Genomic DNA, 14,111 nt, shown 5'->3' on the forward strand with positions numbered 1-14,111 from the left:
TGAGGTGTTCTGGTGATTAAAGTGTTCAAGACAGAGGAGGAGACCAAAGGGGGCAGTGGGGGAAGAGGAATGCAGGGAGAGTGGAACCAGAATAAGGAAGCCACAGCCAGGAGACTGAAACCCAGCTGGTGTATGGCATTTTTCTGACAGGAGGGCAGTGGGAACCTTGAAATCCCTCCTTCTCAAAAAAACCAATGGAACTTGGGCTTAAACATTTGAGTAACTCTCCAACTGGTGCATTTAAAGCCAGAAGATAGAGGAGCAGAATTAGGTAATTTGGCTCATCAAGTCTGCTCCACCGTTTGATCATGGCTGACTTATTATCCCTCTCACCCCACTCTTGTTCCTTCTCCCCGTAACCTTCGATGACCTTACTAATCAGGAACTTCCACTTTAAATATAACCAATGGCCACCATGGTTGTTGGTGGCAATGAATCCCAAATACACTACCCTTTGGCTAAAGGCATTCATCCTCATCTGTTCTGAAGGGACACCCTTCTATTCTGAGGCTGTGCCTTCTGGTCCTAAACTCTCCCGCTATTTGGAACATTTCTGATGTATGAAAGAACTGAAAAAAAACAACACAGCTTGGGCACGTGGAGGTGAGCTACATTAGAGCTGGCATGCACTGCTCTCACTCACTGCTGAGGTGGGAACAAGTGGAGAGGAGATCTGGCCACACACCCATCCCTTACACTAAAGCATAGGAAAAAAGATGCCAGGGACAGGCAAGGTACTTACAATGGACTGGTTGAACTTGGCCTCTATTTCCCCCAGCAGCCACTCGAAGGCCTCGCTGGTGAGGCGGAACTCCTCGGTCATGCGGCGGCTGCAGAGAGTGGAGCGCAGGTGGATGTTGAAGAGCAGCGTTGCATTTTCCTGGGCCTGCCGGCTGAGGGGGTCATCACCGTTAACAATGATCAGCTTCTTACTCAGCTCCTTCACACCTGGGGAGACAAAGAGCAGCTTCTGGGATGGTGCAGCACAGCTAAGAACCCAAGCAGGAGTAGGAGTCAGCCATCTGGACTGTCGAGTCTGCTCCACCGGTCAATAAGATCATGACTGATCTGGCTCCACCTTCCCGCCTTTTTGCAGAACCCTAATTCCCCTGTAGTACAAAGATCTACAAACTGTGCCTTAAATGTATTTAATAAGATTAACAGAGAATTCCAGATTCAGTACTCTGGGAAAAACAGTTTATCTTCATCTCTGACGTAAATCTACTCCCTTGAACCTTAAGGCTATGTCCCCTAGTTCTGGTGTTACCTACTAGTGGAAAGAACTTTCCTGCCTCTATCAGTCCCTTTCATAATTTTATAGTTTTCTTTTCAGTAAATTCCTTATCAAAGTACATATATGTCACCACACACAAACCTGAGATTCATTTTCTTGCGAACATTCACAGTAAATACACAAAACACAATAGAATCAATGTGCAAAAGATAAGCTGTGCAAATGCAAAAAGAAAATAATAATAAGCAATAAAGAATACGAAATGAGGAGTCAGTACGTTATGGGAACAGTTCAGTGATGGGGCAAGTGAACCAGGTGGTGAGTCCCAAGGCCCCTGTACCATCTTCCTGATGGTAGCAATCAGAAGAGCATGTGTCCTGTGTGGTGGAGGTCCTGATGGATGCACAGCACTTCGTGAAGATGTGCTCAATGGTGGGGAGGGCTTTACCTGCGATGGACTGGGCTGTATCCACTACTTTTCTGTAGGATTTTCCCTTCAAAGGCATTGGTGGACCCATATTAGGTCGTGATACAACCAGTCAATATACTCTGATATACATCTATACAAGTTGTCATCTAAAACTCTGATGTGTCAAATCTTTGCAAACTTCTAAGTAGAGGTGCTGCTGTGCTTTCTTCATAATGGCACTTGCGTGCTGGACCCAGCACAGCTCCTCAGGAATGGAGTTTAAAACTGCTGACCCTCTCCACCTCTGACTCCTGATGAGAATGGTCTTACGGACCACTGGTTTCCTCCTCCTGATATCAATAATCAGCTTGTTGACAATGAGCGAGGGTTGTTATGGCACCACTCAGCCAGATCTTCCACCTCCCTCCTATATGCTGATTCATCACCACCTTTGATTTGACAACTTGAGTGGTGGTGTTAAACAAATTTGAATACGGCACTGGAGTTGTGCTAGGCATAAAGTGACAAAGCAGGGAACCAAGGTAGTGCCCGTGCTGATGGAGATTATCGAGATATTGCCAATACGAACTGACAGGGGCTTACAAGTGAGGAAATGGAGAATCTACAAGGTATTGAGGCCAAACTTATTGTTTAGTTTTGAGGGGATGACAGTATCGAATGTCAAGCTGCAGTTATATACACCTTTGCTGTCTAGATGTTCCAGAATTGAGTGAGGAGCCAATGAAATATCATCTGCTGTTGACCTGTTATAAATTGGAGTGGACCCAAGTTGCTTCTCAGGAGCTGATATCACCAACCTCTCAAAGCAATTCATTACCGTGGATGGGAGTTCAATTGGGCAACAGTCATTAAAACAGGCTACCACTTTGTTCGTTGGCACTGGTAAATTGAAGCCTGCTTTGAAGCTGGTGGGTACCTCAGTCTGCCAAAGAGAGGTTTAAAGATATCAGTGAACACTCCAGCCAGTTGATTAACATAGATATTTAGTACTCAGCTAGTCACCATGCCTAGGCTGGATGCTTTCCGTGGGTTCACCATCATGAAGGATGCCTTCATCTCAGCCTCAGAGACTGAAATCAGATTCATCAGGGGTTGTTGGAGGTTGTAAAGCTGCCTCCATGCTTTGACTGTCAAAGTGAGCATCAAAGACATTGATCTCATCTGGGAGCAAAACCTTGTTGTCAAATATGTTGCTTGGTTCACTTTGTGGGTGGTGGTAACATTCAAGTCCTGAAACATCTATCGAGCATCCTTCAGTGTTTCAAGTTTGTCCTAGAATTGCCACATTGCATGTGAGATGGCTTTCTGGAGACCCATCAGGACCCTGCATTTTACTTGGTCACCAGATCTGAATGCTACTGACCTGGCCCTCAGCAGATTGCACACCTCATGGTTGAGCTGGATCTTGTGGTTGGGGAAGACTGAATGATATTGCGGGGAACACTTGTCGCCAACTGTTTTTATTAAATCCGTGACAAACGTGGTGGATTGGTTCAGATCCTCTGGTGAGCCCTTGAACACAGTCCAGTCCATTGACTCGTAGCTGCTCCTCTGCCTCCCATGACCATCTCTTTGGTTTCCTAATCTCTGGAGCCTTGCTCTTTAGCCTGTCTGTATGCAGTTAGGAGCAAGACTGTTAGTGATCAGATTTCCCAAAATGCAGTCTAGGCACAAGAATAGGAATAAGGTTCCCTCTCAATCTTCTGAATTCCAGTGAGTATTGTCCCAGGCAACTTAATCTCTTCTCATAGGTTAACACCCCGACCTCCAGAACTAACCTGGTGAACTACTTCTGCGCTGACTCCAAAGTCAGTACATCTTTCCTTAAACAAGGAAGGAAGATCTGTACACAGTACACCAGGTCCAACCTCACCAATACCTTGTACAGTTGTAGGATAATCTCTTTGCTTAAATTCATTCTGTCCAGCAATGAAAGGCACCATTCCATTTGCCTTCTCGATAACCTGTTGCTCCTGCAAACCAATCTCTTGCGATTCATGCATAAGCACGAGACGTTCTGCACAAGGTATGCTGCAACCTTTCATTTAAGTAATCTGATCTTCTGTTTTTCATTTCAAAATAGATGATTTTGTATTTACCAATGTTGTGCCCTTGCCCACTCACTTAATCTATCTGTATCCCTCTGCAAGCCTCCGTATCCTCTGCACAATTTGTTTTTCTGTTAAATTTAGGGCGCACCCTTCCCCTCACTGGCCGAAACCTGGGTTACTCTGGGTCAGTTCCCATTGCCTGTTTCCAGCTCAACTGCAAGTCAAGGCTTATTCAGGCACTTGGTAAGTGGGAGAGGGAAACAGGATAGGAGAAACCAATCTGTGACAAGATAAAGTAATGTACTGGGGTAGTGAGGACAACCCAAAATATTCAGTTGGTTCCTTACCCCAGAAGCTGGGTGACTGAGTTCTTCCAGCATCTGCAGTTTTATTCACTTTATAAAGAGAAAAACTCTGGTTTGTCACCCTACAGGCAGCGAGCTCCATACAATTAGAAACTCCAATCGTACCACGTCAGTTAATCTTTTCCCCCAGTGACCCAATGCCAGGGTAAGTCCACGTTGGTTACCCTGTGATGTCTGGGATAACTTTTCTCCATTGTAACTACGGGTTAAATATTTCACCAGCCAGCTTCATTCCAAAGAAAGCCATGCCCACTCCTGCCCACACATAGCAACACATCCTCTGCATTGTCACTCACACGTTATGAGCTCTGCAGCATGTTGACCAGAGCTCATGTGGTTGCATGTATCCCTGAGGCTGAGCTCTGAACCTTGGCTAATAAAGAGCCAACATCCATAAACTCGGACCCAAACTTTGAACAGAGGGACAATGAAGGTTAATACCCTGAGGTCAATAACCAGAGGTGTTCTGCAGGGACCACTCTGAGGCTACTGCTCTTTGTGATTTTTATAAATGACTTGGATGCAGAAGTGGTAAGTTTGCAGATGATTGTTGATGTTGTGAATAGTTAAGGTTACAATGGGACATTGTCAGGAGGCAGGGCTGGCTTAAGAAGGAGCAGATGCAGTTCAATTCAGAAAAGTGTGAAGTGATATACTTTGGAAAGTTGAATTTCAAGGCAGAATACAGGGCTAATGGCAGGATTCTTAGCAGTGTGAAGAGGCATCTTGGGTCCATGTCCATAGATCCCTCAAAAATGCCACACAAGTTGACAGTGCTGTTAGGAAGGCATATGGTGCGCTGGCTTTCATTAGAGGATTGAGTTCAAGAGCCACGAGGTAATGTTGCAGCTCTATAAAACACTGGTTAGACCTCATTTGGAATATTATGTTCAGTAAAAGCTTTAGAGAGTGCGCAGATGAAATTTAACAGGATGCTGCCTGGATTAGAGAGCATATCCTACAAGGATAGGTTGAGCAAGCTAAGACTTTTCTCTTTGTAAAGGAAGGAGGATGAGAGGTGATTTGATAAATGAATACTAGATTATTAGTGGGATAAATAGAATGGATAGCCAGATTTCATCTCCCTGCCCCCCCGTGGAGGCTATGGCTAATATGAAGGAGATACTTTTAAGGCGGTTGAAGTATGGGAAAGGTCAGCACAGCATTATGGGGCAAAGGGCCTTGACTGTTATACTGTTCTGCATTCTATTAGGGGTGTGGGGAGAATGTGAGCAGTATCTGTCACTCAGCCAGAACTGACCTTCAATCACACGAATGGGGTGCAGGTCGGTCGCCGTTCTTGTGTTGATGTGGAAGATTTTCTGGGCATTCCAGATCATCCGCAGCAGGTTGCAGGGAAGAACCACCTGAAGGCCAGAGGGAGGAGAGGTCAACAGCAAGTAAACCAATCTCACACTAAACACTGGAGGGACTCAGCAGGCCATGAATAGTACACATTTTGGGCTGAGACCCTTCATCAGGGCTGGATGGAAGAGGACAGATGCCAGAACAAGAGAGTGGGTGGAGGAGCACAAGCTGGCAGGCGACAGGTGAATTCAGGTGAGCAAGAAGATGGGGTGGGGAGCAAAAAGTGATACCAGAAGCTGGGAAGTGAAAAGTGAGAGGAAGAGGGCTGACAGGAGAGGACAGTAAAGACCATAGAATAAAGGGGAGGCAGAGCAGCAGAGGGACAAGGGAAAACAAGGTGGGCAGGGTGGGTTACTGGAAGTTAGAGAAATGCCATCAGCTTTGAGACTATCCAGACTGAATTTGAGGTGTTGCTTCTCCAACCTGCAACTGGCCTCGACGTGGAAGTAGAAGAGATTCTGGACAGACATGTCAGTGTAGGAATAAGAAAGTGGAATTATAATGCTGCTCAGAGGGAGATCCCATCTATTACAGTGGACAGAGTGAAAATGCATGAAAGAGTAGTCCTCCAATCTGCAATGGATCTCACTGATAGAAGAGGAGAGCCGGATGCAATAAATGACCCTGATGGCTTTTCATATGAATGAAGTGCTGCCTTGTTTCAGATGCCTATGGCCCTGAGCTGTGCTGCAGCTCAAGCCTCAGATGTCCGAGCAATCCACACTTCCAGTGCAGCTCAGGACAAGATACATTGAAACAAAATGTTCATCAGCTCATCAGGATGGTCTGCACTTCACTATGTATAACTTTGAGATTCCAGGAGAATGCAGTGGAACCACACACAGCCTAGTGGAACTGTTAACCGTCCTACCTTGCTGTCTCCAGTGGGGAAGACTGCTCTCAGAACCTCCCTGTCTTCCTTCATCTTCTCAAACTCCACCTCCAGCTCATTCTGGATGGCAGCATTACTAAGGATCTCCTTGACAATGTCCTCCTGCAGGGTCCTGCGCAGACTTCGCTCATTAGTGTACTCCAGCTTGAACCTGTCAGAGAACAAGATGATGACAGGCCAAGAGCTTTGCCCAGTGACCTCGGAGACCTGGCATGGAACAGGCTACACACAGACTCAGACCGGTTCGGTTTTAACCCTTCGGCCTCCCTCAGGATCCCCAGCACTTTTTATCAAGTGTAGATAACTGGACTACTGCTGCCACGAAACAAATTTCACAACTAAAGTCTGTGATAATAAACAGGATTCTGATACTATTACTGGAGAAATATCAGTAAGATTGAAATAGTACTGATAAAAATTACAAAAATGTTTCCTGGACTTGAGAACCCAAGTTTAAGTAAAGGCTGAATGTGTTCGGACTTTATTCCATAGAGTGTAGGAAAATGAGGGGAGATTTGATACAGGTATACAAAATTATGATGGTATAGACAAGGTAAATGCATATTGGTTTTAGCCCCTGAGATTGGGTGAGACTAGAACTAGATGTCATAAGTTAAGGGTGAAAAGTGAAATGTTTAATGGGAATACTTGAGGGGAACCCAAGGGTGAATTTCTTCAGAAAGAAGTGAATGTAGAACGAGCTGCCAGGAGAAGTGGTGGACATGGGTTTGGTTTCAACATCTAGAGAAGTCTGGATAAGTAAATGGAAGGGGTATGTAAGGCTGTGATCAAGGTGCATGTGAATGGGATGAGGCAGAAAACCAGGCTGGCATGGACTAGATGGGCTGAAGGGCCCGTTTCTCTGCTGTGACTCCATGGAAGAAATGAATTTGCTTACTTCTTCTCGAAGGCTTTGTTGGATGGCTTCACTGATGCCAGGTTCTGGAATTCCACATTCTCTCCTGCCAGCCCATCCTCCCCGTACCGCAGCTGGATCACCTGATTAATAGAGTTCCGCACAGTTGCATCGTACTTCACCATCACAGACTCCATGGACTTGATCAGACGTCTCTGGATGTAACCTGGTGAGGAGGTGGAAACCCACTGTCAACACTTCATCTGGAAACTGGCAGCCTAACTCCAGGCTGTGGTATCAGCTGTGAGAGGGAATGTTGTGAGACCTTGTACCACAATAGGCCATTTGGCACGCAATGACTGTTAATCTAAACTCAATGCTGGAGAAACTCAGGTCAGGCAGCATCTGTGGAGGGGAACAGGAGATGACATGAAGTATCTCGGCACAGAATATTCCCCTCCAAAGGTGCTGCCTGACTTGCTGTACTCCTCCAGCATTTTGTGTTGCTCAAGATTTCCAGCACCTGCAGACTCTCTCAAGTGTCAATAAAACTTATTATTTGCACATGGCCCGATCTTCCATTTCCTGCCTGTCCAAATGCCATCATATATATGTGCTTCCACCACCTCCCCGGCAGCATGTTATAAATCTGTTATAAAAACTTCTGCACATCTCCTTTAAGCTTTCCCCACCATCTTAAACCTTTAGTATTTAACATTTCTACCCTGAAAAACACTTTCTATAAATACCTCTTGAATTTCATAAATCTCAAGAAATGCAGCTACGATCTATGCAAAGTCATCAAGGCAGCAAAACGACAATGCAGGGACAAGATCCAGACACAACTCTCCACCAACAGCACATGCAGCTTATGACAAGGCCTGCACACCATCACAGACTTCAAAGCTAGATGCAGTGGTGCTGCCAACATCGCAGCCTCTCTCCCAGAGGAACCAAATCTCTTTTTTAACGCTCCGTTCAATGTCGCCAACACTGAGCCCCCGAGAAGAGCTGCTGATGCGACCTGCAGCTTAGTCATCTCTGAGGCTGAAGTATGCAGGTGTTTCCAACAAGTGGACTGTTGCAAAGATGCGGGACTGGATGGTATCCCAGGGCAGGTACTCAGGATGTGCGCGGCACAACTGGCAGATGTGTGTACAGACATTTTTAATCTCTCCCTCTCCCAGTGGAGAGTGCCCTTCTACTTCACAACATCCACCGCTGTTCCTGTACCTAAAAAGACCAAGGTAACATGTTTGAACGACTGGCGTCCTGTTGCACTAAACAGATGCTTTGAGGGGCAGGTCAAGAACTACATCTGCAGCATGCTGCCACCCACACTGGACTCTCAACAATTCATCTACTGACATAACCGATCAACAGATGACACAATATTCACTGCTCTACAAACTGTCCTTGCACATCTGGAGAAGAGGGATGTGAGAAACTGTTCTTGTACTATAGTTCAGCATTCAACACCTTAGTTTCCTCCGGGCTTGGCAAGAAGCTCAGAGACCTCATGCCTTATGCAGCTGGATCCTGGACTTCCTGTCAGATCGCCGGTAGGTGGTAAGAGTGAGCTCCCTCACCTCTACCCCTCAACACAGGTACCCCTTCAGGGCTGTGCCCTAAGTCCCCTCCTTTACTCTCTGTAGATCCACGTGTGTCACCAGCCACAGCTCCAATCTGCTAATCCTACATTGATTGGTCTTAGAACAACAGTCTACAGAGAAGAAGTCATTACCCTGATACAGTGGCGTCAAGAAAACAACTTCTCCCTCAATGTCGCAAAAGCAAAGGAGCTGGTTGTGGATTACAGGAGGAATGGAGATGGGCTAATTCCTATTGACATCAATAGATCTGGAGTTGAGAGGGTGAACAGCTTTAAGTTCCTCAGCATAAACATCACTGAGGATCCCACGTGGTCTGTACACACCAACTGTGTGGTGAAAAACGCACAACAGCACCCTTTCACCTCAGATGGTTGAAGAAATTTCGTATGGGCCCCGAAATCCTGAAAACTTTCCATAGGGGCACAATTGAGAGCATCCTGACTGGCTGCGTCACTGCCTGGTATGGGAACTGTACTTCCCTCCATCGCAGAACTCAGCAGAGAGTGGTGCGGACAGCACAGTGCATCTGTGGATGTGAACTTCCCACTATTCAAGACATCTAGAGACAAGTACATAAAAAGGATCATTAGAGACCCGTGTCACTCCAACCACAAACTGTTCCAGCTACTACCATCCGGGAAATGATACCAGAGCATAAAAGCCAGGATCAACAGGCTTTGGGACAGCTTCTTCCACTAGGCCATCAGACTGATTAATTCATGCTGATACAATTGTATTTCTATGTTATAGTGACTGTCCTGTTGTACATATTATTTATTACAAATGACTAAATTGCACATGTATGTGAAGGATATAAGAAAGAAAGTCAATTCATAATCAATTGAGTTCAAATCCTCCAACAAGCTGCTCCTCAGCCTTCAATAATCCAGAGAAAAGAATACAAGTTGGTCCAACCTCCATCTTTGGCTAACATTCTCCAATTCAGGCAGCATCTTGAACCTCAGCTGATGGGCAGGTGAGATCACCACCCTCTGATTTTTTTTACCCCTTCCCTTTCTCCCAAGGTCCACTGTCTTCTATTGGATTCCTCCTTCAGCACTCTACCTCTTCCACAAATCATCTCTCAGATTCTTTTACTCCTCCTCCCCACCCATCTCACCCTCACCTGGTTTAACCCATCACCTAACTTCTACTCCTCCCCCTCCCCTCACTTTATTTCAGCTTTTGCCCCCTTCCTTTTCAGTCCCAATGAAGGGTCTCAGTCTGAAACGACGATTGCTTATTCCCCCTCCATACAAGCCTCTTCTGCACCCTCTATATCCTTCCTGTAATTCAGTGACCAGAATTGCATAAAATATTCGAAATGTGGCATGACCGAAGTCTTATGCAGTTGCAACACAATTTAATGCCATGATTGATGAAGACAAGCATGCCATATACTTTCTTCACTACCTTATCTTCTTGTGTTGCCAGTTTCAGGGAGTTCTGGACTGAGGTCTCTCTGTATATCAATGCAGAGTGGAAATCTTAAGATTTCATGTGTCCCTGTGAGCACTGTTCAGAATGGAAGGGTGAATGGGAGAGTTACCTGTCTCAGCAGTCTTGACAGCAGTATCAATCAGACCCTCTCTGCCTCCCATGGCATGGAAGAAGAATTCAGTGGGGGTCAGGCCAGCCAGGTAAGAGTTCTCCACAAAACCTCTGCTCTCCGGGCCGTAGTCATCCTTGATGAAGTGCGGCAGAGTGCGGTGCTTAAAGCCGAAAGGAATCCGCTTCCCCTCCACATTCTGCTGCCCCACCACAGCGATAACCTGAGGTGGAGAAACAAAGTCCAGTTACCGTTTGCTGACCCATTCTAGTAGTGGGTGATGGGACAGTACTGAAGGAGCTTCACTGAGTTTAACATGTCTATACTTACTCAGGCAGTGTGGTATGACAGGACAATGGAGAGAGCTTTATTCTGCATCTAACCCAAGTTGCCCACCTCCTGGGACTGTAGTAAAGGACTACACAAAGGGAGCTTTGATGTGTTTCTAACACACTGTATGATTGGAATTTAGGGAAAGGATTGGGTTTAGTTACAGGGATGAAGGGGAGCTAGAGGCTGGGGCAGGAGATGAAGGTCAGAGACCAGGTTAGCGCACTCTGCGGTTGAGGTCAGCTACCTTAGCGTTGCGTTGGCAGGCACTGAAGATGAAAGTCAACGAGTCCTTCCATTTCCAGCTTTGAGTCAGGAGCTCAAAGTCCTGGGGTCAGGGTATTTGGAAGTTAGAGGTCTGATATCTGCAAGCTTGGCCCAGGGATTGGACGTTGGCAGCCTGTCTATGTGCGAGACTGGCTGGCAGACCAGGGAATGGGCTTGTTTGGCTGTTGTTGTGTTATTCTACTGAACATCATAGGCATGTTATTTTGGTATCAGAAAGTATGGTGATATCTCTGAGCTCCCCTCCACCCCCTCACCAGAACAAGCTAAGGTTGCATCGGCTATTGACGCAAATGGCATATTTCACTGTATGTTTCCATGTATGCGTGATAAATGGAATTTGAATAACCATCAGAGAATTCTACAGCTCCACCCCTAGGGATCTTCATCCAAGCATTAGGCACTGACAGGCAGCAAGGAATTGACTGCACGGGACACACGCAGCCCCCAACCTGTAGCCTGGTTAAAGCTCACCTGTGAGATGTTGATTTTTGATCCTTTGGAGCCAGCGACCACCATGGACTTGAAGTTGTTGTACTCAGAAAGGGATTTCTGGGCGGACGAGCCAGTCTTATCACGGGCATCGTTCAGGATTCGGTTTACCTGGTTCTCAAAGGTCTGTCGCAGGGTGTTGCCTGGCGTGGGCTCCAGCTCATTGTTGTGAGCTTTCTCAATGACCTGTGGTTGGAGGGAAGTGGTTAACACACCTGGACTGGGAATAGAAAGGTCACTGCCATCCAATACACAGCAAACTCATAGGGCTCACCTCTATGACATCTTGCTTGGCCTTTTTGATGGTATTCTGAATGTCTTGGTAGGTCTTAGCATCGGCAATAGAATCACCAATACCAATGGTGTGACCTGCCACAAAACAAGACAGGTGAAATGTCAGCCTGGATCATGCTGAAGAGCAGAGCAAAGGATTGAACAATCATGTCCTGTTTCAACATTTCTGCACTTTTCCAAAAAAGAAAAAAAGTAAAAGAAAAGGAAAGTTGCCCTGTGCAATGTTTCTCGGTGTTGTACTGAGAACCAACATGCTGGTAAATTTATGATATTATCTCACTGCTTTGGATAGAATCACTGAGAACGACTTCCAGTAAGATGGCAGCCAACCAAAGGTGCTTTTTTCTTTGTAGAATTTGTTTATTTTTCACAATCCAAAGACAATTTTACCCCAAGAGCTTCAGGTACTGTAGGCTACTTGATCAGTGAGCTGCTCATTGATTGGAGTAGCTGGACTGGTGTGGAAGGGGCCAGCTGGGATGTCAGAGAGGGAGCCTGCGGCTGGGGGCCTTGCCTCTCCCGGTGCTGCCTTCCTGTGTTCGAGCAGCATAACTCAGTCAAATCAAAATCAAATCTAATTATCATTCAAATCCTACATAGATACAGCTGAACGAGACAGCATTCCTTTGAGGCCAAGGTGCAAAACATATCATTCAAAATGGTGAGCAAGGGCACAAATTCACTCGGGGGTGTGGGGGTGGGAACATTTATATGGTGACCCTGAGTGACGATGTCCAGCAATCCATTCCAGTCTCCCGGCAGAGTACAGATCTGTATGAACAATATACGAGGCAAGCTTTTCACGCAACAATAAACCAATACCAAAATCCTGGCTCAGCAACCTGTCTACTTGTGTCACCACCTTCATGCTGCCTGTGCATGTAGTATCAGTGTATTACAGACAGCAGATATCAGAACAGGAGGACCGCACTCACCCTTGACTGATCACTCATAGCCATCATTGAAGACCCTCACCATCTGGCACATGCCCTCTTCCTTTTGCCACCAGACAGGGGGTACAGAGTCAATATTTTAGGAACAGCTTCCTCCCGTGCGCCATCAGATTTCTGAACACTACCTCACTATTCCTGCTTTGCACTTTTAAAAAACATATTGTAACATGGTAACTTTTTATGTACTGCTGCTGCAAAACAATAAGCTTCACGACTAAATGTCAGTGAGAATAAAAAAAAGATTCTGAAGCAGCATTCAATCCCATGCTGCATCATGGCTTTAGTCAGAACAGATACAGCAAAGCTGTTGATCCAGGAAAGGTCTCACAGCCTTGGCCCACAGACTGGAAAGCATGCTCCATTGCCAGGACACGAACAATCAGCAGAGTTACAGATCATGTCAAGGAAGTGAAATGCTGGTATGGGTCAAAATCCCGAGCCAGCAGCAAAATATACTCCCTTTATTGCTGTACCTCCAGAGTGATTCTACACAGCTGCGATGGAAGCACAACCATGTGAGGGAAGGAGGGGTGTGGGCAGACACCAAGTCTCAGCACACGAGACTTTCCCACCCAAGTTTGAAGCATCTTCCTCATAATTCCCACCCTCAGCTCTGTAACCATCCTCCCCAACTATTTGCTTAATCTACTTCTGAAAACAACACTTCTGAAATCCACTTTCAGGTTCTCCATTCTAGACCAGAACTTTACAAAACGAAACACTGCTTTAGTCTCCCTGCCCCAATTCCACTGTCTTTAGTCTGTGAGCTTGCAGTGGAGCCCAGCTATCACCAACAGAAGCAGTCAATGTCTCCTCCTCACTGAGGATCGACACAGGCCACAGGCACACGTCAAGGATGTGCACTTACACTGCTGCTCCACTCTCCCTATACTTATCATCGTGGCTAGGTGCAGCTCCAACACCATCTACAAATTCTGTGCACGCATGAACACTACCACTTCCCTCCTCTAAGTGTGGCAGCCAGGAATGAGGTAGCTTTGGGGAAGGTGTAGAGGAGATACACTGGTACGGTGTGTCACAGCTATGAGGAGAGGCCAGAGAGGATGGGTCTGTAGTGGAGAGGCAGGACTTAGACTACCATTAGCAGGAGGTACAGAAGTCTGAAGGCACAGTTAATGTTTTAACAGCTTCTTCTCCTCTGCTATCAGATTTCTGAAGAGACCATGAACTCTCATCACTATTTACCTACAGCTGCAAGAAAAAGCATGTGAACCTGGTTTATAGTATTACTATACTTACAAAATGTGGTCTGATCTTCATCTGAGTCACAATAATAGACAAACACAATCTGCCTAAATATCACAAATAATTGTACTTTTCACATCTTTATTGAACTTTATGTCTTTAATGTTTAATTATTCACCATCTAGGATAGAAA

At 45.9% G+C, this 14,111-nt stretch overlaps 1 protein-coding gene across 1 annotated transcript in view; it reads right to left on the reverse strand.

Annotated features, from left to right (window-relative positions):
- Positions 1–14,111, reverse strand: part of polr2a (RNA polymerase II subunit A) — a 63,179-nt gene that overhangs the window by 26,594 nt on the left and 22,474 nt on the right. Inside the window, exons 13-19 of the mRNA XM_063048688.1 lie at positions 11,740–11,834; positions 11,448–11,651; positions 10,359–10,581; positions 7,239–7,422; positions 6,320–6,491; positions 5,342–5,447; positions 743–948 (exon numbers count right to left, since the gene is read on the reverse strand). Coding sequence (XP_062904758.1) covers positions 743–948; positions 5,342–5,447; positions 6,320–6,491; positions 7,239–7,422; positions 10,359–10,581; positions 11,448–11,651; positions 11,740–11,834 — 1,190 coding nt within the window. The remainder of the gene's footprint in view (positions 1–742; positions 949–5,341; positions 5,448–6,319; positions 6,492–7,238; positions 7,423–10,358; positions 10,582–11,447; positions 11,652–11,739; positions 11,835–14,111) is intronic.

Source organism: Mobula hypostoma, chromosome 5 (genome assembly GCF_963921235.1).
Source record: "Mobula hypostoma chromosome 5, sMobHyp1.1, whole genome shotgun sequence".
Taxonomy (NCBI): domain Eukaryota; kingdom Metazoa; phylum Chordata; class Chondrichthyes; order Myliobatiformes; family Myliobatidae; genus Mobula; species Mobula hypostoma.